Source organism: Equus quagga, chromosome 5 (genome assembly GCF_021613505.1).
Source record: "Equus quagga isolate Etosha38 chromosome 5, UCLA_HA_Equagga_1.0, whole genome shotgun sequence".
Classification (NCBI taxonomy): domain Eukaryota; kingdom Metazoa; phylum Chordata; class Mammalia; order Perissodactyla; family Equidae; genus Equus; species Equus quagga.
Genome location: NC_060271.1, coordinates 41,104,884 through 41,127,859, shown reverse-complemented (window position 1 = coordinate 41,127,859; position 22,976 = coordinate 41,104,884). Strand labels below are relative to the sequence as shown.

General features: G+C 37.0%; 1 protein-coding gene across 6 annotated transcripts in view; it reads left to right on the top strand.

Moving 5' to 3' along the window:
• The window catches only part of KIF1B (kinesin family member 1B), a 134,549-nt gene that overhangs the window by 38,733 nt on the left and 72,840 nt on the right, over positions 1–22,976 (top strand). For 2 of the 6 annotated variants that reach the window (XM_046661795.1, XM_046661796.1), the window contains 10 exons: positions 3,001–3,179; positions 3,756–3,867; positions 5,997–6,074; positions 6,809–6,874; positions 7,589–7,606; positions 11,334–11,409; positions 12,403–12,481; positions 13,256–13,398; positions 14,357–14,398; positions 17,251–17,462. In XM_046661795.1, the coding sequence (XP_046517751.1) occupies positions 3,001–3,179; positions 3,756–3,867; positions 5,997–6,074; positions 6,809–6,874; positions 7,589–7,606; positions 11,334–11,409; positions 12,403–12,481; positions 13,256–13,398; positions 14,357–14,398; positions 17,251–17,462 (1,005 nt within the window). The remainder of the gene's footprint in view (positions 1–3,000; positions 3,180–3,755; positions 3,868–5,996; positions 6,075–6,808; positions 6,875–7,588; positions 7,607–11,333; positions 11,410–12,402; positions 12,482–13,255; positions 13,399–14,356; positions 14,399–17,250; positions 17,463–22,976) is intronic. The other 4 variants (XM_046661798.1, XM_046661797.1, XM_046661800.1 and 1 more) reach the window with 4 other exon arrangements.

The following is a 22,976-nucleotide window of genomic DNA, read 5'->3' as shown; positions in this document are numbered from 1 at the left end:
TATTTACTGATGTATGCAAGGTGCCTAGAAAGTGCCTAGAAGATAATAGTACTCAGTGAATTGAATTTGCCAAGTGGGTCTATAATGGTTGGTTCAGAAATAGTGATGGCTTTAGATGTATTTGCATATTAGAGAATGAGTAATGGAGCACATCACCATTTACCCAGGTTATTTGGGTCCTCTTAGTCTCATACCTGTGTGAAAAGGGACAGGTTTTCCAAGAAGATATAATATCTTCCTGGGATTCAGGATTGTATACAAGTTAAAAAAAAATTTTTTTATTGAATTCACATTAGTTTATGTCATTGTGAAATTTCAGTTGTATGTTATTTCTTGTCTGTCACCACGTAAATGCTCCTCTTCACCTCCTGTGCCCACCCAACACTCTCCTTCCCCTGGTAACTACTGAACTGTTTTCTCAGTCCGTGTGTTTGTTTATATTCCACATATGAGTGAAATCATATGGTGTTTGTCTTTCTCAGTCTGGCTTATTTTCGCTTAGCATAATACCCTCCAGGTCCATCCATGTTGTTGCAAATGGGATGAATTTGTCTTTTTTATGTCTGAGTAGTAGTCCATTGTGTATGTATACCACATCTTCTTTATCCAATCATCAGTCAGTGGGCACTTGGATTGTTTCCATGTCTTGGCTATTGTGAATAGTGCTGCAATGAACATAGGGGTACTTGTGTTACTTTGCATTGTTGATTTCAAGTTGTTTGGGTAGATACCCAGTAGGGGGCTATCTGGGTCATGATATTTCTATTTTTAGTTTTTTGAGGAATCTCCATACTGTTTTCCGTAGTGGCTGCACCAGTTTGCATTCCCACCAGCAGTGTATGAAGGTTCCTTTTTCTCCACACCCTCTCCAACATTTGTTATTTTTAGTCTTAGTGATTATAGCCATTTTAAGGTGGTATCCTAGTGTAGTTTTGAATTGCATTTCCTTGATGATTAGTATGTTGAACATCTTTTCGTGTGTTTATTGGCCATCTGTATATCTTTGGAAAAATGTCTCTTCATATCCTCTGCCCATTTTTTGATCAGGCTTTTTGTTTTTTTGTTGTTCAGTTGTGTGAGTTCTTTATGTATTATGGAGATTAACCCCTTGTCAGATACATGATTTGCAAATATCTTCTCCCAGTTGGTGGATTGTCTTTTGGTTTTGATTCTAGTTTCTTTTGCCTTGCAGAAGCTCTTTAGTCTGATGAAGTTCGACTTGTTTATTTTTTCTTTTGTTTCCCTTGTCTGAGAAGACATGATATTGGAAAAGATCCTTTTAAGTTCAGTGTTGAAGAATGTACTACCTGTATTATCTTCCAGGAATTTTATGGTTTCAGTACTTATCTTCAAGTCTTTTTATGTGTATGGCATGAGATAAAACTTTCATCTTTTGCAAGTGGTTGTCCATGTACAAGTTTAAGTACACGAGAATGATTAAAGTACCATTTTCAGGGCAGGCCCAGTGGCTCGGGGGATAAGTGCACATGTTCCACTTCGGCGGCCGGGGGTTCGCTGGTTTGGATCCCGGCTGCAGACATGGCACCGCTTGGCAAGCCATGCTGTGATAGGCATCCCACATATAAAGTAGAGGAAGATGGGCACGGATGTTAGCTCAGGGCCAGTCTTCCTCAGCAAAAAGAGGAGGATTGGCAGCAGATGTTAGCTGAGGGCTAATCTTTCTCAAAAAATAAATAAAATAGAATTAAATTAAAATACCATTTCACTGTCTAGGATGACCTACTTTAAGAAAGAATATTTATTGTCCTGTTTTACTTTTGTAGTAAATCAATTACTTTATCTTTGAGAGTTGTCAATATTTTAAAAACTGATTTTAAAACAGTATAAATATACCGTCAGATCAGAGATTGAGGGAAGGAAAAAGGCAATAGAAATAGAGATAAGGTTCTATTTCAGGTACTCTGAAAATATGTCTATAAAAATTTAAAGTTGAAAAATGCAGAAGTTACATTGTATGCTTGAGTAGCTTAGTGATACAGAAGTTTCTGATTCCTAGAGAAGCATGATAATGAGGCTTATTGTGGTGAATTTACCCCAGTTCAGAGCCTCGTTTGCTTAGAAGCCTGATCTTGTAGATAATATCAGGAACAGAACCATCCTTCCGAGTCAGACTTTTGAGTGAAGCTCATTTGACATTATGGAACCAGTACATTGGTTTGTTACTTTCCCGTGAGGAATAATGATTACCCAAATCGGAACAGTCATATTAGCAAGACTGACAAATTATCTTCCTGTGGGCAGACCTCTATTGGAATCCTGTTGGTGTCTGGGTGAGCGTGAAATTAGAGGGAGAGGAGTTGATTAGACAGATTAAATGTTTAATTGCTTCAAGTGAAGAAATGATAGCCTAATATATCCATCTTCATGATAAAAATGCTCCTGCTGATGGGACAAGAGTTTCTGAAGTATATTTACTGAGGACTTGGATAGGTCCTGCCACACAATCAAATTCCATGCTGGCCAACCCTGACCCCTCTAGTAGATACATCTTTTGTCCATACCAGTCACAGTTTGGTCAGTGTTAAAGTATTAGCTGATCTCCTGTCTTCCTTGCTCTGGAATATTGGTATTGTTCCTTGGTTTTAATACCAATAGAAATCTTGTTTCCACGCTTTTGTACTAACCCCACTGTAATCCACAATTAGTTGACTACAGCATACATTAAAAAAATATTGATAATTGATAAGTTGCTACTAAAAATGATGTATTTTCTGCCTAAGATAAGTAGCAGCTACTGTGTGCTGAGATAGCCTATTACTTCCTTTTCTTTCCTGAGATGTCAGAAGGCTGGTTCTAACCTACTCAGTGATATTTGTGCATACTCTTAATAGAATAAAAGGGACTAGGAATGTGGCATTTCACTGTAAAGATTGCTGATTTCTAATTGTAGAGCTTTCAATAAAAGCTTAAAAAAATCTTTTTAATGTATAAGATTTCTTTTTTCAAATCCTCTAATTCACTTTAATAATTTGTTCCTAGGTGAGCTACATGGAAATTTACTGTGAAAGAGTACGAGATTTGCTGAATCCAAAAAACAAGGGTAATTTGCGTGTGCGTGAACACCCCCTTCTTGGCCCCTATGTGGAGGATCTGTCAAAGTTGGCAGTCACTTCCTACACAGACATTGCTGACCTCATGGATGCTGGGAACAAAGCCAGGTATGGTAGGAAATAGACTAATGACTGAGGTCTTTGGCACGTTTTGAGGCCTTTTGTTCACGGTTAAGGGTTTGAGACCACATTTATAGCTATGAAAATTGCATTAATTGTGGAGTCCTCTGATCCTTTGTGCTGAAGTGAGGGCTTTAGCATATTCAGTATCTTCTCATCAAAACAATGCACTGCTGAAACATGTTAGAACTTTGGTTAAGTTTTACTCTTAGGTTTTGATCAAGTCATGGTAAAATGTTGGTTATCACGTGCCTATGGTAGTAGTTGATTCTGGAATAGATGAGCATCTGATACAATAAAAATTAAATGCCTCAGTGGTTCCAAGGGGGACAGCTGGAGTATGAAAAATGCTTCTGATGGGGTACCTTTGGCATTGGAGGATAACTTGATGACTCACAGATAAGGTGTATTGAGAGCAATTTGTGTAAGTGACAATCTTGTGCTCTGTGAATAAGTTTAAAGGGGTTGCTTGTGATTGTTAGGCTTAAAAAGTGGAGCCTGCTGTCCATTTTAACTTTCATCTAAGAATTCCATTGTCACGTGGTCGCCTTTATGTTTGTTTAGGACAGTGGCAGCTACCAACATGAATGAAACAAGTAGCCGTTCTCATGCTGTGTTTACCATTGTTTTCACCCAGAAGAAACATGACACTGAGACCAACCTTTCCACTGAGAAGGTAGGAGAACTTTAGTCTCTGGGCTTGAGTCGTGTAGAATGGGAATTTTGAGAAGTCCCTGTTGCTACCCTCTGCATTTTGTGGAAGGGAGGAAAATTGCCCTTTTGCTTAACAAAGGGTATTTTATATCTTCTTCTTGTCATTTGTATTCCACATGAAACCAATTGTGAGCATGAATTCTTAAGTGAAATTGCAAGATAGGAAACAGGGTTAAGAGAAAACCAATCCAAGACTTTGGGTCTCAAAAAATACTCTATGCAAGAGAGTTAAGCAGTCTATGGGGAGAAAATCCTTCCTTTTCTTCTTGACTGGATCTTCTTAATTATCTTACTAGCTTCTTTGGTATGTTTATATATATTTTTTGAGTTCTGGTAATGTTACTGTGGGATAAAATGTTTAAGCAAACAATTCAGCAGACAAGATATGTTTCATTCTTGGACAATAACTGCACAGCAGTCCCGATGTTCTTCAGTTACCTTTCGTTGTTCATCTCTTGTTTTTTACAATGGTTAAATATAGTAGATTTTGGAATTAAACTGCTTACTTTAGATTGTGGTTCTGCCACTTTTCAGCAGTGTTAACTTTGATAAGTTACTTAATCTCTTTGTGCCTCAGTTTCCCCAGCCTCGTAGGATTGTTAAGAGGATTAAAATATCAATATAGGTTAAGTGTGCATAATAGTGCCTGGCACAGAGTAGCCACTCAATAAATGTTAATTTTATTGTTCATCATAAATTTCTGTTGGATTCTGCTCTGCCTTCATTCCGAAGTAGTATGCAGCCAGAATTTTAAATCTGAAGTTAGACATATTGTACTGGTAGTTATAAAAGATCCTGTGCCGTATAAACTGAGTACTTTATGATACCAATATCACTAAAAATAGAATCACGCTTTACTTGGTAACTTGTTTGTTTTTAGCTTAAAATTATTTTTAAAAATAGATTCTTCCTATAGGTGATCAAATAACTTGACACTGCTTAGCCAAAGGTTACAGTATTAATGCTGTTTAGTACTCAGTATTTGTCTGAATGGCACCAAGGAATATCCTACATAAAAGCATTTTTTCTGTTCTTCCATAATGTCAGATCTACAAGAATAATGATTTAATCCCATAGCTATAGCTTCCTTGATAATCCATTTTTGTCTAAATTTTCCTGGGGCTTTATTTTTTTAACAACTGCATCCAGGTATTGTTGAAGTAAAATAAACCACACATTTAAAGTGTAAAATTGGATCACACGCAAGTACTCCTGTAACACCAATACCATAACGCACATAATGAGCAGTTCCAGTACCCCACAAAGTTGCCTCCTGCCCCTTTGTAATCTAACTGTACGCCTCCTTCCATCTCCATCCTCAGACAATCCTAATCTGCTTTCTGTCACTATGGAAGGTTTACATTTTCTAGAATTTTATATAAACGGAATCATATAGTCTGTGTGCCTAGCTTCTTTTACTTAGCATGATGATTTTGAGATTCAGCTGTGTTGTTGTGTGTATCAATAGTTCACTCATTTTCATTGCTGATTAGTAGTCCACTATATAAATATCTCACAGTTTGTTTATTAGTTCATCTGTTGAAGGACATTTAAATCATTTCCAGTTTTTGATCGTTACAAATGAACATGCCATGAACATTTGTGTACAAGTCTTTGTGTGGGTATTTGTCTTGGTTTCTCTTGGTAAATACCTAAGAGTGGAATGGTTAAGTCTTATGGTAGGTGTATATTTAGCTTAAAAATCTGTCAAACTGTTTTCCAAAGTGATTGTCTCATTTTCTATTCCCACCAGCAATATGTAAGAGTACCAGTTCCTGGAAGCTTCATTTTTAATATGCCATCTAATGGGTTAATGCGTTTTATATATTTTTATGACACACCATTGTAAAATAGGTCTTGTTTATCCTAAAATTACTTCTTTCAAATCAAGATAGTTGCTGTGAACTTTTTTGCATACTCTTTCAATTGACTACAGTAGATGTTGTCTTTGTCTTTTTATGCCATATAAGAGCCGTAATTAATACTTTTAGCCTTCTCTAGGCTTTAATCTTTTAATTTCCTGCCTCTAAATGTTTTCTACTCCTACCTTGCTTATTTTCAAATTGCCCTAACGTTACTGTTCTTTACCAGGTTAGTAAAATCAGTTTGGTGGATCTAGCGGGAAGTGAACGAGCTGATTCAACTGGTGCCAAAGGGACTCGATTAAAGGTATTTATTTTACCAAACAAATGGCCTAGTTAATAAATGTTCTATAACACAGGTCAGCAAACTATGGCTAGTTGGCTAAATCTGGCCCACTGCCTGTTTTTGTAGATAAAATTTTCTTGGGACACAGCTACGTCTATTTGTTTATTTATTGTCTCTGATTGCTTTTGTGCTACAATGATAGGGTTGAGAGGTTGCAGCTGAGACCACATGGCCCACAAAATCTTTACAGAAAAATTTTGCCAACTTCTAATCTATGACTTCAATGAAAGGTTAAGTTACATAACATAATAGTTAAAGAAGACTTCATGGTCAAGTGAGAGTTGAATTGTATTTTGAGAAACAGGCAGAATTTGCGTAGATGGAAGTTAGGGACAGTAATGGGAAAAAGATACACAAGATACAGATGTGAGAACAACATGGTCTTCTCTAGAGATATGCTTAACAACAGCATAAATTTCATGTCAGTGAGTTGTGGGAAGAAGACTGCATCTGTAGGTTTTTGGAACACAGATATCTTGAAGATGCTTTAGGACTGTGAGTTGGGCATGTGGTCCTGGAATGTCATCAAGTGGAGAGGAGGAAAAATGGAAGATTAAAGGAGTTTTTTAGAACTTGTGGTCATAAATAAACAAGTAATGTTAGCATATGGCTAATTGTATTTTATGTATTATATATGTTGTGGCAGTAGTAGAAATTCTTCATCATAATTCTTTCATGTTTGTTATTGATTTCAGGAAGGAGCAAATATTAATAAGTCTCTTACAACTCTGGGAAAAGTCATTTCAGCCTTGGCAGAGGTGGTAAGTGTTGTACTTCATTGTAAGGGAAAATTTGTTCAGCAAATGTACTTGATGATATTTTATGATTGTTTATGAAGGCTGTCCTTTTTTGACCCTTTTATGTAATCTTGCCTCTCTCCTTTTAGAAAGCTTTTCAGATAAGATACTAGGTATAACATCCTTTGATTTTGTACTGAAAGTAACATAGATTAAGGAGAATGAAAGTAAATAGAGAGCTGTGAAGGCTAGTAAAAACTAGGTCTGTACAAAGACGGAAGTTGTGACTATTTTTTGAGCCTTGTTTCATATCTCTGATAAAAACCTAGTGTATTTATTACATATTCTTTTCCTGTACAATCTTTTCTAAGTAGGCTGCAGTGCCTTTTGGAGCATTTTGAGCAGTTTGCCTTGATGAATGCTGTTGATTTGGGGGCCAATAATATATATTTTTTAAGTAGTTTTATTCTTTCCTGTTTCTTAACAGTAGAACACTAAAGCTGAAACAATTTTTGCGTAAGGGGCTTCATTATTTAGGTTAGAAGCTAAGGAAGCATTAGTCGTTGTGTGCTCTAATTTAGTTTAGTACCTTGTTTGAATCCCTAAAAAGAAGGAAATGCCTTCTTGCTTATTGGTGAGAAGTCATATTCAATTTATGACTTAAAATTTAAACAAAGTAGTTTCTATTTGGAGGCTTATCCTGTGTTCTCCTTCTCTCTTTTATGCTTTCATCTGCAGGATAACTGCACCAGCAAGGTACGGTGGGGTTGGTAGAAATGAACCAGCTGTAGAATCAATTGCGATGATTTTAAATCCCCAGCAGGATGTATTGAGGCCTAAGTAGAAATGGAACCTTCAAAAAACTTTTTGTTATTTGTTTTCTGGCTCTGGAATTTAAAATTGCTGTTTAGGGTGACCATGAATCATGAGACTTCACACCAAAATTAATTTAGGGAACATGATGTGCTTTCGGGAAGGAATTCAGAATAAAGGAACAAGAGAGAAATTTGAGGAAGCTTCTGCATTGTGTTTTCTTACGATGTTTCTCCTAGTGATCTATAGGACTGTCACTTGAAGAAGTCTCCTGTAAACCTCTAGAAAGGGCGACAAAAGAAATTTCTTAAGGGTAGCATTGTAAAACACACCTGGTTTCTTGAAATTATTAGTATATTTTTCTTAAACCTCTTTGTATTATCTTTACTTGTTTCCTACCATGAAAAGTCATGGATTATTTAAATTGTTAAAAAAAAATTTTTCTAATCTTTGGTTTTACATATAGTGAACGCTGCAGAATTAAGTTAAACATCTAATTGTGTCTAGAAAACATATTATTTGCATCCTTTTTAGTCCAAATATAGTAGTTTTTCTTTTCCTTATATTTCTGTACAGATGCTCTAAAATTTATTAGTGCTCTTTTGCATAAATAATAGAGCACTCAGCAGTTTATTCTGAATTACATGAGTAACATTGGAGATAGAGGCAGTATCTGCATTGAAATATTTTATACTTACATTTTAAAATATATAGATTTCTTTATTCCCTGCTTCTCAAAAATAATTTAATAAAAAGTAATGCCCTTTTCTGTTTTTCTCTGCTTATTGGAAAAAGCTGCCTTAGATTCAAAAATCTATCTGCTATTTGATGTTATACATGTGTGGATATTCTTCAAATATCTAATCTAGGTCCCAGAACCATGAAGACTATTAAAACTTAGTGATGAGAGTCGGCCTGGTAGTAGTGCAGCAGTTAAGTTCATACCTTCCGCTTTGGCGGCCCCAGGTTCAGCAGTTTGGCTCCCAGATGTGGACCCATGCAGGCTGTGGCAGGTGTCCCACATATAAAGTAGAGGAAGATGGGCATGGATGTTAGCGCAGGACCAGTCTTCCTCAGTAAAAAAAAAAAAAAAAAAAAAGAAAGAAAAAAAGATTGGTGGCAGATGTTAGCTCAGGGCTAATCTTCCTCAAAACAACAACAATAGCAACAAAAATGAAAAACTTAGTGATCATTCTAACTTGTCTAGTTCATTTGCTCATCTGTTAACATTCATATCAGCCAAAGGGAAAGTTTACAAAGTATTTATCTGTATACTTCCTACATTGCTCTGTGCCACAATAATTTGCAAATGATATTTTATAATTGCTTTTGTAAAACCCAGTTTAATACTTTGCATCTGTCATAACAATTACAGATCAGAAATAAATTTTAGTTTTTATATGAAAAGCATAATTTTTGGTGAATTAAGATATATTGTTATTTCCACTAGGGAGGGAAACAGGATTGTTATCATCCACACTTAATAGTCTTTTTTTTAGAGAAGTTAACATCTAAGTAAAGCTTTTTATGTAACTACTGAAGCACTTATTTTTAAAAAATTACAGATGTGAGAACAGGTGAGATTAATTTGTGTAAGAGAGCAAATAGAAAAGAAATGGCTAAAATTCTGGGATATTTTCAAGTAGAAAAGATGGAAGTTTTATTTATGCTTCTTTATTTAGATACTCCTTAAATTTACTCTAATTGACAAGAATGAAAATAGAACATTTTTGGCAAACTGACCTTGCTTATTTTCATAGTACTGTTTGCAGTCGTTGTAACTGGCAGCCTAAATCTTGCGGTGTTTTCAGTAAAAACTGTAGGTAATGTGGAGTGTTTAGGTGCAGTAGAGAACTGGAAAGAGATGAACTGAGTCTTAGGCCTCAAGAACTTTGTGGTGGAATGAAAGTCCCACTAAGCTGTGAATGACTGAGAAGGTTAGTTCTCCCTAGAGGTCTGTGTAATTTAGAAATGGAACCTGCTATGGGAAATGACTTTCTTTCTTTCTTTTTTTTTTAAAGATTGGCACCTGAGCTAACAACTGTTGCCAATCTTCTTTCTTTTTTTGCTTTTTCTTCCCAAATCCCCCCAGTACATAGTTGTATATTTTAGTTGTGGGTCCTTCTAGTTGTGGCATGTGGGACGCCGCCTCAACATGGCCTGATGAGTGGTGCCATGTCCATGCCCAGGATCTGAACCGTGGAAACCGTTGGCCGCCGAAGCCGAGCGAGTGAACTTAACCGCTTGGCCACAGGGCCGGCCCCAGGAAATGACTTTCTAATTGGTGGAATGTGTGTCTGTGGGTGGAGTGAGATGAGATGGAGGGGACGTTTTTGATAAGAGATGGAATTAAAGTGCCCCTTGCCTACTTCCTTTCCTCCTCAACAAACCAGGAGTCAGCTACTTAGTACTCCTTTTCTGAATATCCATGCTTTGGAAGAAGTAGATCATCCTTAGATTAATTTAACCTCAGATTATACCAGGAATGGATTCTAAAACTACTGATTGCAGGGGAGATGTTTATCAGCGAACCTTAGCTTTCTCCTTAGTAGCTTCTTGAGTTATCATGACATAGTAGTCAGCCAGCAGATATTGGAGTAGCTATTATCTGCAAAGCATTTGCATTAAATTTTACTTTCAGAGGATATAATTTCCTCCATTTCAGCACTGGCTTTGCATTGGTGCTTTTTGCTTTATCCTGTGGTAATGAGGATTACAGAGAGCGACAAATAAACTCTTGATATATATAGAAAATTCATCTTTTGCAGTCTTTACAAATCTCCCCATTAGCAAATTACATCACTTTCTTAGACCTTTTCACTTTGAGTCCTAACTAATGGTTGGATTTATTTGGGGCATAATTGCCTTTCAAAGAAACCAAATGTCTATTACTTTACAAGCGTTACTAGATACGCAGCAACCCACTTAATGATTTGAGGGTTGGCCAAATAAATTCATTAACTAAATGACTCGTACCTACATATCCAACCTGGAATGCACCACCTTCATATATTTGCCGCTCTGCAAAAGTAAAAATAATTCTTTGAGAATTGGGTATTAGATGATATTAAGGAATTCTTGATAATTTTAAGTGTGATAATGATCTTGTAGTTATGTTTTTTTTTAAAAAAGTCCTTCTCTGTTCGAGATATGTACCTGAAGCATTTATAGGTGAAATGTTGGATTTGCTTTAAAACATTACCAGCTCTAGAAGACATGATATAGACAGGATATTAGATAATAGTATTGTATCAAAGAGAATGTTTTTATTTGCTGTAGTGTTTAGCGGTAAAAGGATATAGTGTCGGCAGTTTACTCCAAAATGATTCAGGAAGAAAAACTGTAGCAAAGTGTTTGAGGGATAATTGAAACCTAATTGGCAAAATATTGATAATGGTTGAAGCTGCATGATGGGTATATGTTAGCTTATTATACTACTCTCTAAACTGTTATATATGTTATACCTTCTTCAAAATAAAATATAAAAATAAAAATTTTCTTTATTGCGTGAGTTTTGGTTATTTTGAAGAATTGAAGCTGTGAGTGTTAAATTTCAACAGTGATGGAGTTCTACTGTAATTTAATTTACTTGGGAATTTTAGACCGACTTGCCTTTTATGTGAATTATTCCTCCCTAATAACGCTAAGGCCATTTCTTTCTGTTTAATAGAGTAAGAAGAAGAAGAAAACTGATTTTATTCCCTACAGGGATTCTGTACTTACTTGGCTCCTTCGAGAAAATCTAGGTACGTTAACACTGGTGTGTAGTTATCTTTTTAAAGCTGTTTACTGATTGTCTTTTGTGGTTAATTGTCCTATGTGTCTGTTTTGGAGAAGAAGAATCTCTAGATATCCAGGTTACTAGTACTTGAGTGCTTCTTCCTTCTTTTCATTTTTACTCTTGATTTAAGCTGGTTGGATTTGCTTACTTTTAAATCAAGGTTTTCTCCCATATCTGTTGACTTTAGGACATGAACTGTGTCTTCCTGACCACGCACCTACTTCAAATTATTTCTCCTTCTTCCTCTTTGAAAACTCCGTGCTCCTTTGAGGTGCAGATGATCAGATATTACCAGCCCTTAGTCTTTTTTGCTGATGTTTTCGGACCTTCCCATCACTGCCTTTCATTCACTGTTCTTTTAGTCCCTTTCCCTCCTTCTCATCAAGAAGGAGGTAGTGATCAACTGTGTCAAATGTTGCTGATAGAAGGAAGAGGCTGAGAATGACTTGTTGGACTGTTTACATCACCAGTGATTTTCACATCACTGAGAGCAGCTTTGATGGAGTGACTGAGTTCTTTTTTTTTTTTTAAGATTTTATTTTTCCTTTTGACCCAAAGCCCCCCGGTACATAGTTGTGTATTTTTAGGTTGTGGGTCCTTCTAGTTGTGGCATGTGGGATGCCGGTTCAGCATGGCTTGATGAGCGGTGCCATGTCCCTGCCCAGGATTCAAACTGGTGAAACCTGGGTCGCTGAAGCAGAGCACGCAAACTTAATCCTTCGGCCCCCGGGCCGGCCCCTGGCTGAGTTCTTAATTGGAGTGAGAAGCGAGAAACTGGACGTAGTAAATCCAGACACCAACATTTGAGTGTAACAGCACTTAGCATGGAGACATTCAAGAAATTTGTTGACTTTTTGTTAAATCTTAGGATCTGAGATCGTGCTGATTTGACGTATTCACTAAAATTCTTCTTTCTAAGATGAGTATGATCTGAGATAATCATGATTTATCTTTTTAGGTGGCAATTCTCGGACTGCAATGGTTGCTGCTCTGAGCCCAGCAGATATCAACTATGATGAAACTTTAAGCACTCTGAGGTACTCCAATTTAGTCCCAATAGCTAAATAGAACATAGTGCCACCACAAGTAATTTTTTATGACTTGGATGCCATGGATTTTCTTTGGCTGTATCAGTAGTCATTTGTGTAAGTAGTGTTCCATTCCTCTCATAACAATGAGAATGTGAGGAAGAAAGGATTTTTATTATAATACAGTTTACCTCTTTATGGTGTTCAGTTTCGTTGGGAAAGGCAGGAACTTTTTCATAGGAAAGGTATTAAAAATCCCCAAGTGAGGTGTTTGGATAACTTTTAGATATTAGTGAAAGTTTTCTTATAATGCTCATTTCTATAAAAAGAAGTGTTCCCTTGTGGTGTTTGTCATAGAAATGCTGAATTCATAAGAAGTAATACAATTATGAGTATATGTAGCATAAAAAAATTATTGGCAGGCTGTTTTCTAATAGGATATTTCTATATATGAATAGGTTCCATTACTTTAGTCCAGAACTCCATACTCTTCTCCCATTGAAGACGCTTTTGATATAATGGAAGGAATGCTATATAGTCTGACAAATTAGTTTTGAGTCCTCTCTGGTATTTATTTCCTTTATGATCTTGGATAAATTACTTAAGTTTATTTGAGCCTTTTTTCCATCCTTTATAAGGTACTGTAAAGCTTTCTGCAAACGTATTAAAGTCTCATAAAATATGTAAATGCTCAAGCAGTTTGTTTTAGAAATAATGGTATGTTACTTATGAAAAGGAGAGCATCTGAGGAATGGCAACAATGAATTTTCTTTTTGGGTCTAGATATGCAGATCGTGCAAAACAAATTAAATGCAATGCTGTTATCAATGAGGACCCCAATGCCAAACTGGTTCGTGAATTAAAGGAGGAGGTGACACGGCTGAAGGACCTTCTTCGTGCTCAAGGGCTAGGAGATATTATTGATAGTAAGTAAATTAAGGATCAGCACAAAATCTAAACCTTTCCTCTTCAGAGTTCTTACATTTAAACTTAGATTTAAGGAACTTGATTAAGCTAGATGGTAGAAAAAAGGGTTTTTTGTTTTTTATTTTTTCTTCTTAAAAAACCCAATGAAAATGATCTCAGAATTCCTTTATGTAGTATGTACCAGGCTATCCATTTGAACTCATGAAATTAGTTTTTAAAACGTGAATATTCCGCTACTTGTGTTTCTGTTAGATTTCTCTTTTAGATCAGCAATAAAGTTTATTTGGAAGTTAAGCTTATTCTCATTGAGAAATTAATCACTTCATAAATATGTTACATGAAATTTTTGTTTTTCTGTTATGAGTTTCTCTGGATTAATGTAGTAGCAGTAATATATGTATAAGAAACCCACCATTTCAGTCTCCTTTCAGATCAGATATACCTTTCATTGATATCTTTCCCCTCCTGCAAATTGATTAAATGTTCCCCACCCCACTCTCTATTAATATATGAAGGGGAAGATCTCTACTTCCTTATCAAGTTCAAGAATTAGACTTCCAGAGAGTATTGTTTTACAGTCTTATCTCAAAATGAGTATTTTTTTAACCTTAGTGATCTGCCTATGTAATGTCTAATCAGAAGTTCTGTTAAGTGAGTTAACTAGATTATTCAGGTAGAATAGTACGTGGGTTTATTTTAAAAGCATATTTTTGTTTTTTGAGTGTAAAATTGATGTATTGTTTGGAATTCTAATAAGATTTTCAAGGCTTCTTTTAGTTTAGTTCTTCTTACTGGTGGGCATCTAAATTTAGATGAATACAGTTTGTAAAATGATACTATATTCTAAGTTTATTTTTTCATTTTCCCAAATGCCAAATACTGTTCTCTTCCCTCTCTGTGTCACTACTGAACCTGAACTTTGATCCTTCTTGTATTTTCCCTCCTGCTTACCTTCAGTTGATCCATTGATCGATGATTACTCTGGAAGTGGAGGCAAATGTGTGTATTTCATGTATTGGTTATTCCAAGTACTCTGACTTGCTAATCTGCCTCTGCTGGATCAGCCTTAAAATGAGCTTTGCATGCCAGCAATCCTAACAGGGAAATCCCAGACAGAGCGTACTGTAGATTCAGAAATGATCCTGTTTTTGCCCTTCTTCATTTAGCAAAGCAGTCTTCACTGAATTTCAGTCTGTGGCTTGAATAAAATCAAGAGGCTTAAGAGTCTCTTGTTTCTGCTTTTCAGTTTTTCCAGTTATGTGATTAAACTGAATACAAAATCTTAGATGGTGATAGTGATGTCAGCAGCTCATATTTACTGTGTTTATAATGTGCTAAGCTCTGTTCTAGGTACCTTAAATATATTATCCCATTAATCCTGTTAATGACTGAAAAAGTTTCATTATGCCTATTTTACCAGTGAGGACACTGCTGCCTGGAGTGGTTAGTTTGCTGCTGAGCTCCCGTGGTTTTTATGTGTTCAGATTGGGTAGTGTAACTCAGAGCACTAGCTTTTAATCATTATTACACCTTTTTTGGCCTCTTGAGATCCTTCAGGATGTCAATATTTAATAGAAAAATCCTTTTTAACTAGTTATGTAATTCTGAGCTTTAGTGTATATATAATTAAAAACAATCACGTCCAGTTGGCCAAACTCGCCATGATTGAGTAGCTCTGCATGTTGGGTTAGCACTCACCTGTGGTTATGCTAAGTTAGTTTCCTCTATATCTTGGGCCTCAGCTTACTTGATGGTTAGGTTAACACTTTTTTTTCCTCTTCATGAATTACAAATTAAATTTTAAAAACTTGAATGTCTAGAATTTGTGCTTGAAATGAGGACATTCTTTAGAGGATCACACCTCATTGTTTTCTCTGTATAGATCATTAAGTTGTGAGGAAATAATTTCTTACCTTTTAAGATAATTCATCAAGGAATTGTTATCTTAGAAGAAATGAAGAATCTTGATATTTTTAGGGGGGTAACTTTTAGATTTTTTTTTCTTTTTATTCAGTTCATAGTTTACATTGATGTGAGATTTCAGTTGTACATAATTTCTAAGTTTTAAATTTTTATTGGTTTGTTTATTTAGGAGGCTTGATAGACAGGAAATGCATAGGAGGAACTACATGTAGCCCTGGCCGCTGTGATGAGGTTAGGCCTTGAAGACGCTATAATGTTCCAACACAGAGTGACTCTTGGACTGGAACAGCTCTGTCTGAGATTTCCAAAGCTGACCAATACTGGTGTGGAAAAGACACCGTCTTGTTCTTGCTTTTGTGCTCCAGGTGGTGTTGCTGCCAGCTTGTTGTCCTGCTCTTTTCTGAGCAGTTGTGGAATCTCCTGAAAAGCTCTGCATGACTAAGTTTTAATTCTGCATCCGTGCAGGAAAGCAGCCCTGACTACTTCTGAATTTCTGTTTTATCTACTACTCTTAATTCTTTTTAGGGCTTGCATGTGTCCCATTGGACCTTCTAAGCTCCGTCCATTCTACTCTTTCTTACCTTGCTGCCATCACCTGATGGCCAATTTTTTGCTCCAGTTTCTGTCGTCCTTTTAAAACTTGCTTGTTTTCCTCTGTTCTATATTTGCAGATGGTGGTTTTCAAACTGTCTTGAAGCAACCACTGGTTTTTAAGGGGCTTCAAGAACTGACTTTGATTAAGTAGAGATGAGTAGACCCAGAGAGAGCTAATAATATTTTTTCTGACTCTTTGTGTTGACTCGCATTGTATCCTTTAAGGAAAAGTTACTTAGTTTTGATATGAATTTTAAGCAAGGTAGATTTTCTCAAATTTAAAATGAACTAATTTTAAAATAGGAATGCACCGATACCTATGGTGATCCTTTGGTGTTTGTTTGAGGAGGACTAAGGAAGGAAAGTACAAATAGTGAATTAATGAATTTTGTTTTTTGTGGCTCTTTATACCAAAACTAGGTTTAAAAGCAAAATTTACAGTTCTATTAAAGACCTTAGTAATGGAAGTATGTCCCTAAAACTTGAATTTCATACTAGGAACTTGGCTTACCAATGACTCATGGTCATACTGTTAGGCAAAGCAAGAGCCTTACTTAAATTAGCAAGTAATCAGCCTTAATTTTTGCTTGCTCTAATAAGTGAATGTAAACTACACCAAATTCGTTAATTTGCTGACTCTTCTTGCCTTTTGAGGCAATCAGTCGGCCCTGAGTTCTTAACCAGGACTTACACAAAATTCCTGTCATTTCTACAGTTACCTCTCCTTTTTTAAAAGGCATATTTAAAAATATTTGATTAGCATGTTGAAATGTTGCTATACGAAGGACAGCACTACTAAGTGCTCAGATTTTTGTTCCAACTATAGAATTTTCTTGGGAATTTTTGCTTGGGAATTTGGGAATGCCATAAAACACTGGGCTAGGCTGATATATATTATTATTGATAAATAAATGATCATCTTTTTCCCTTACCTGTTAGAAACTACTGGGATTTAAGAGTTATGTAAAACTAAGACATTGTAGATTTGGAGCCACAGAAGGAACAATAGCATGGCTGTTTAGGGAGACTGCCTAAGGAGTAACCTTTCAGGTTCTGGTTACCCTCCACCAGATACAACATTAGCCCACACTGGAACTGTTTAGTTTCTAAATTCAGAAGTGGTTCTTAACCTCTAGATACCAGTATTAAAGACAGACATGTTTTAGAACTGCCATCTAGAACAATTATAATTTGCCTTTGTATTATAACGTGTCTTTGTCTTGGCGCTTTAATACTGTCCTTTCTTACACTGGTGTTCCTTCCTGTCTTTTTTCTTCCTCTGCTTCTTTCCCTCCTTTCCACTTTTTCTGCTTTCCCTTCTTTCTGTCTCCCAGATCTGAAAGATTTTCAGAACAATAAGCATAGGTACTTGCTAGCCTCTGAGAATCAACGCCCTGGCAATTTTTCCACAGCATCCATGGGGTCCCTTACTTCATCTCCATCTTCCTGCTCACTCAATAGTCAAGTGGGCTTAACATCTGTGACCAGTATTCAGGAGAGGATCATGTCTACACCTGGAGGAGAGGAAGCCATCGAACGTCTAAAGGTAACTAAAACTTCAGACTGAATGAGAAGTATTCTGTGTAGCTCCACAAGGCAGAATTAGGACTGATAATTACTGAGAATTTGATTCAGCACATAGAAGAACTTTCTAACTCTTACAGGTGTCCTGAAAATGCAGTTTGCTGCTTTCTAAGATAATTAATTTCTTTTCACCAGAATGCTTGAGTCTGATATGGCCAGGCAGAGATGGGAGAAATGCATGGGCAGATCATAGGTTGGCCATGTAAAGTAACTGATAAGTAGGTACTTTAATTCTGAGTTAGTTTATAAGTCACAGTGAAATTGTTTCACTAGAAATTTAGTTGGAAACTGATTAATTCGTTGGAAACACCTGGTTTCATTTGAAGACGAAATTTACATAGAGCCATGCTTCTGTTAGTAAAATAAATATACAATCAAAAGAAAGTTTGAACTTTCTGTATCAGAGAAAGAGCAGCTGTAACAGATTTATTCAGAGACACGTGAAAGGATACCTTCTGGAAGTTCATAGAAAGCCTTCAACCCTGTGGTCACTGCTGTGGGAGAGCTCCCTCTGCCTGTGCTGGTGCACTTGGTGTCACGGGCCTTAGTGCTGTGTGCTTGAGTCTTAGATGTGCAGGTCGCCTGCCATGGTGCCCAGGTTTGCTTTTCCAGCCTGTTGCTGGCTCTGTCAGGTACTTTTTTGTCTCTCTCAGTGAGCGTAAAAGTTAGGAACAGCAAAGCCCTCTGACTCAGAGGTTCTTCCTCTCTCCTCAGTGACTACAGTGAGAGCAGACACTTCTCACCTGGGGTGCTATCCATCAAATCACTGTGACAGCAGCACAGATGCTTTTTTTTTCCTGCTTGTCACCTTGATCCATATGTTTTGGCCTTTGTTTTCAGGAGTGCCAGGGTAGGAAAAGCGAGGAGGGCAGAGAGACTTTTTGAGGAGCTGGGAACTTGGGAGGAGTCTGTAGCTGACAGTCCTCTTCATGTTGCAGTCAGTGTTCTGCATGGTGCTGCTCGTGCAAGGACCGGTGACAACAGTGACCAACTGAACAGTTAAGGACTGAAAGGTTTGCTGAGCCTTTCACCACTAAAAGGGGATTAGCTTGATAATTGAAGAAGGCAGATACTTTCTTTTTGGTTTTCAAATGAGGCTGAAAAAGATTTTATGTGAAAAATGGGCTTCTGCTTCGTAATCAGCCTACCTTTTCCCTTGGCATTTTACTCACTTCTAAAATAAGGTGCTTTGGAAACTAAAGTAATGATCTTGTGTCTTCCTTCAGAACATGTTAATAGAAAGCGGGTGAAGTTTTGAATACCTGGCAAGGGGAGAGAGGGAGTGAGAAATCTTTTCATTAAATGTTGCAAATTGAAGGGTGATTTCTGCTGTTGTAAAATTGACATTGAAATGTTAATAAAGACATTAGTGAAGCCCTCTGAAGGAAGGCTTTGTTCATGTATTTTATTACAATAGGCATCAGTGACCAAGTTGCTGTGCAGGATTCTATTCAGGTCAGTGGGGGAAATGTAGGGGTTCTGTGGTAAGGGAAAGTGAAATCTCTCACTTACTATTTAATGTAAAATGTTCTTTTTCTTTGGGGATTTTGAATCTTATTTGCTTATTAAAGTCTTAGTGTAAAAATTAGATTACATTTTCCTTTAATGTACATCGTGGTGTAAAAGAAAAAAATTATCAATTGCCAAGTGGGACTAACTGCAAATAACGTTGAATGTTAGGAGTCAAGACATTAACCAGATCTCGAAGAATTAGGTCGCTCAGTGTCTTCCAAATAGTTTCTAGGGAATAACACTGCCATTATTCAGGGATCCCTCCTCCCAAACTCCCTACTTCCCACCCAAAACAAAATAAAATTACGTTACTTTCATCAGAAAATAAATTTCTCTGTTTTAATTCTCCTTTTAGCCAATAAGTGAAACCTTTCATTTTCCCTGTTTTAGAAAATAGCTTCTTTATGGTTTTGCAGTCAATCTTGAGTTTTTAATACAGCGTGGTAGGTCACCAAAGCATAAGCGTCTTAGTTCTGCTCTATTTTGTGAATGGTGAGAATTCCATTCTAGCAGACCTGCATTTTAATGCTGCAGGCAGATAACATCATACATCCACAGTGCAAGGCAGTGGTTGTAGGGTAGAAATGCTTCAGAATTTCTCATTTTTGGACTATTTCATTGCTGAGTGTGAAGGAGCTCTGTTCCTAAGACAAGCCATTGCTAGAGAAAAATACTGTAATGGACGACAGTAATAGAGGAGGTTGATTCATTTTTCTAATTTTTTGTTTCCCTTTGCTTCTCTTTATTTTTGACTTTAAAGAAATTATCAGTTGGTAGAATACTTTTACACAGGGTGTTGCTACTGCTTTGTTCATTGAATAGCCTATTTTCGTGTGGAAGAGACCCATGTTTACCCCATCATAAATATCTTGAGCCCTCCGTAAACCTCTCCAGCAAGAGAGTGAAATGTAATTGCTTTCAGTTTTTAGTCACAACTCAAACTGTGTTGAACTGTATGTATCCTTGATATGGATTCCTATTCAGTAAGGTTTTAAATATGTAGCTACAGCTACTGTGTGGTAGCTCTGGTGTTTGTTTATTAGTCTGGCATCAGAGTCAGTACCATGAGTACCATTGCTTAGGCTTAGACTATAAATATCCACTACAGAAGCATGCAAGGGCAAATGCTGTGCTAGGCAGCCTGAGGGCCCCACACTTGGAAGTCACTTATGAAACATGCTGTGTTCAGTACAGTAAAACCTTGGCTATCTGATAGGTTCAAGGAATGTTCCATGTAGTAAGCCTTTAAACTTTTAAATATCACAATTTAAACTGTAATTTTTTTCATGGAAATATTTCTGTCTTGTTCTGTGCCTTTTTCTGCTATCTTAACTGAGTCATGATGAAAAGATTAAATTGTGTTTGGCCATATGAACATAATTATTAACCAGTGCTCTACAAATAGCTAGACGTATATGATATGAGACCAAAATTGAATGATACCTCAGCCCAACATTCCTTGGAGCTTCAAATAAAGTTACTGATGTCACTGTGTTTTTTGGAATTCTTTTATATGTAGTACCTCTAGGAAGGAAGGACCCTTAAAGATTATCTTGACTCCTCGTTTCTGAAGTGTGAATCCCAATTTCAATTTAATCTTAGATTAGGCCTCTAGAATGGGTTATAGGCAGCTCTGGACACCAGTGTGCCAGGCCTGCCTGCAGAGTGAGTTGGTGACTCAGAGACTGAAAGCTATCTTCATATTGGCATTTTTATTTTGTTTATACTAAGTTTGTTATTCATATTTGAAGAAAGAGTATCCTTCACTTTTTCTTAATTTATGGTGAGCTGTTTTGTTCAATATTTTCTTGAAAGACTATCAATTCTGCCTTACTTGAAGAAAAAAACGCTAAGAGTCAGGAAACCCAATTCTAGACCTGGCTCAGGGAGTGGTGTGGCCTTGGGTTAATCACTTAGCTTCTCTGGTCCTCAGTTTCTTTATCTCTGGGTTCGGGAATAAATGGCTTTTTCCAACACTGAAATTTTGTTATGACACTCAATATCATTTTCTCTAACCTTTCTTCAGAGTTTTTAAAAATAGCTTAAAGACAACATAAAAATTGCACCTTGAAGCTATAATGAAAAATAAAAATAGTACCTTACTAGCTTAATAAATCTCTTTTCTACAAAGAGATCTTGTTCTGATTTATCTTCCAGGTAGTAAATAAAATTAGAGAGGTCACATTAGAGCTGACAGCAAAATGGTAAGAAGATTCCTAGACAGTAACTTTTCTTCCTTGGGCTGAGTTTACAGTTGCTACAAAATAGGATAGCTTTAACACAGCCAGATAAACCTTTGTTCTGACATGATGTTTTTCTGAAGATTAACCAGGGGAAAAAATATTTTAAGTATCTTGTGGGTCAATTTGTATTCCATAATCAATATCACTGGCTTATGGGCTACACTCTGTATAATGAGCACCAGTCTAGGTGCTCTGGTTTGGTCAGGGGCGTCCTGTTGTTTCCTTCCTTTGTTTTTGAAGTTGTTACTTTGAGATCGTAAAGGTTTCTACCCAGCTGTCTTTAATAAGCCTTAGTATCATATAGGTTATGGTGTCATAACCTATGGTGTACTTGTCCTTTTACTGTCGTTTGCAGAAGCATTTAATGCTACTCTGTTAGAGTTGGTGAATAGCCTTTGTGGTGCTTTATAAATAACACTATTGATCACTTGGTACCTGGTACATTTCCTTTCCTGGCTGTCTCACTGTTTGCTGGAGTTGTATGGGTTTTTCTTGGTGCTGGCCCTCTAGCATGGTGTGTTGTTTCCTTACGTAGCTTTGGGGTGGCACATACACTTCATGTTAATCATTACTATTGGAGGCCTGTGTAAAGATGCCATTCAGGTGGCTATTTTAGTCTTTCAGCCTGTGTGTGTGTTTGGAGGGTTAATGAGAGCCAAGTTAGCTGGTTTTTATCTCTTTTCCCTCCACCCTCCTCACCCCTGCTGCAGACTTGTTCTACCTTCTCCCAGTTTGTAACCACGTCTTTTCTTTTCTGAAAGAGTACCTCCTATGTGGCCCCCTTTATATTGACTTTACTGATGCCCATGCTATTTCTAACTTTTATCAGTTTTGCTCTTTGCCTAGCTTAGCTAGTTGTTGTTCTTTCTTCTTTATCATCCTCCTCCTCATCATCATTGTACTCTCCTGTTTGTTTCTCCTGACTCCCGTACTCCTTTGCTTTTGCAGCTGCTGCCTTGAGTCTTTACTTTTAGCTTTTTTATATGCTCCCGTGTCTCGTTCTGAAAACCAAATACCAGCAGACATCTACCTTAGGGTTTTATTGTATTACATGTTCCCAGTTGCTTTCTATGTAGACAGTGATGTTTTGGGATCCCAGAGGCGTCTTATAATAGCCTGTTAAATGATAAGAGTTTTCATCCTCAGTCACTACCACTACTATCATCACTTTTACTATCTCACCATCATCATTATCTGACTTTCTAATTTTGTCTCCCTGGCTAGCATTTTCCCTTGCTTTTTGCATATGTTCATCCCTCTTTTTGGTACTCCTCCTCCCTCCGTTTTTCACCTGGTCAGTTCCTCCTTGTCCTTCGTTCATTAGTATCACTCAGCACTGATTCACCCCCCTTCTAACGACCTGTGAATACTTCAGTTTTAGCACTTGGCACACTGTTCTGTTGTTTTCCCCTACCATACCTGCTCACAATCTTCAAATATTCTGCTGTAGCCACACTCTTGTTCCTGGAAAACTCCAGGCATTTCCCACCTATTCCCTCACATACCCGTGTGGCAGCTCTTGCGTTTCCTTGTCTCTGCTCACATAGAAGCTTGTCAGTGAGCCCTGTCCTGACAACCCTGCTCCAAATTGCTCCCTCCCCTCCCTTTCCCCCACCGTTCTTTCTCTCCCTGGCTTTATTTTTCTCCAAAGCGCTTATTGCTGTCTGACATACTGTATACTTGACTTACTGATTAAAATTGATTGGTTGTCTCAGTCTCTT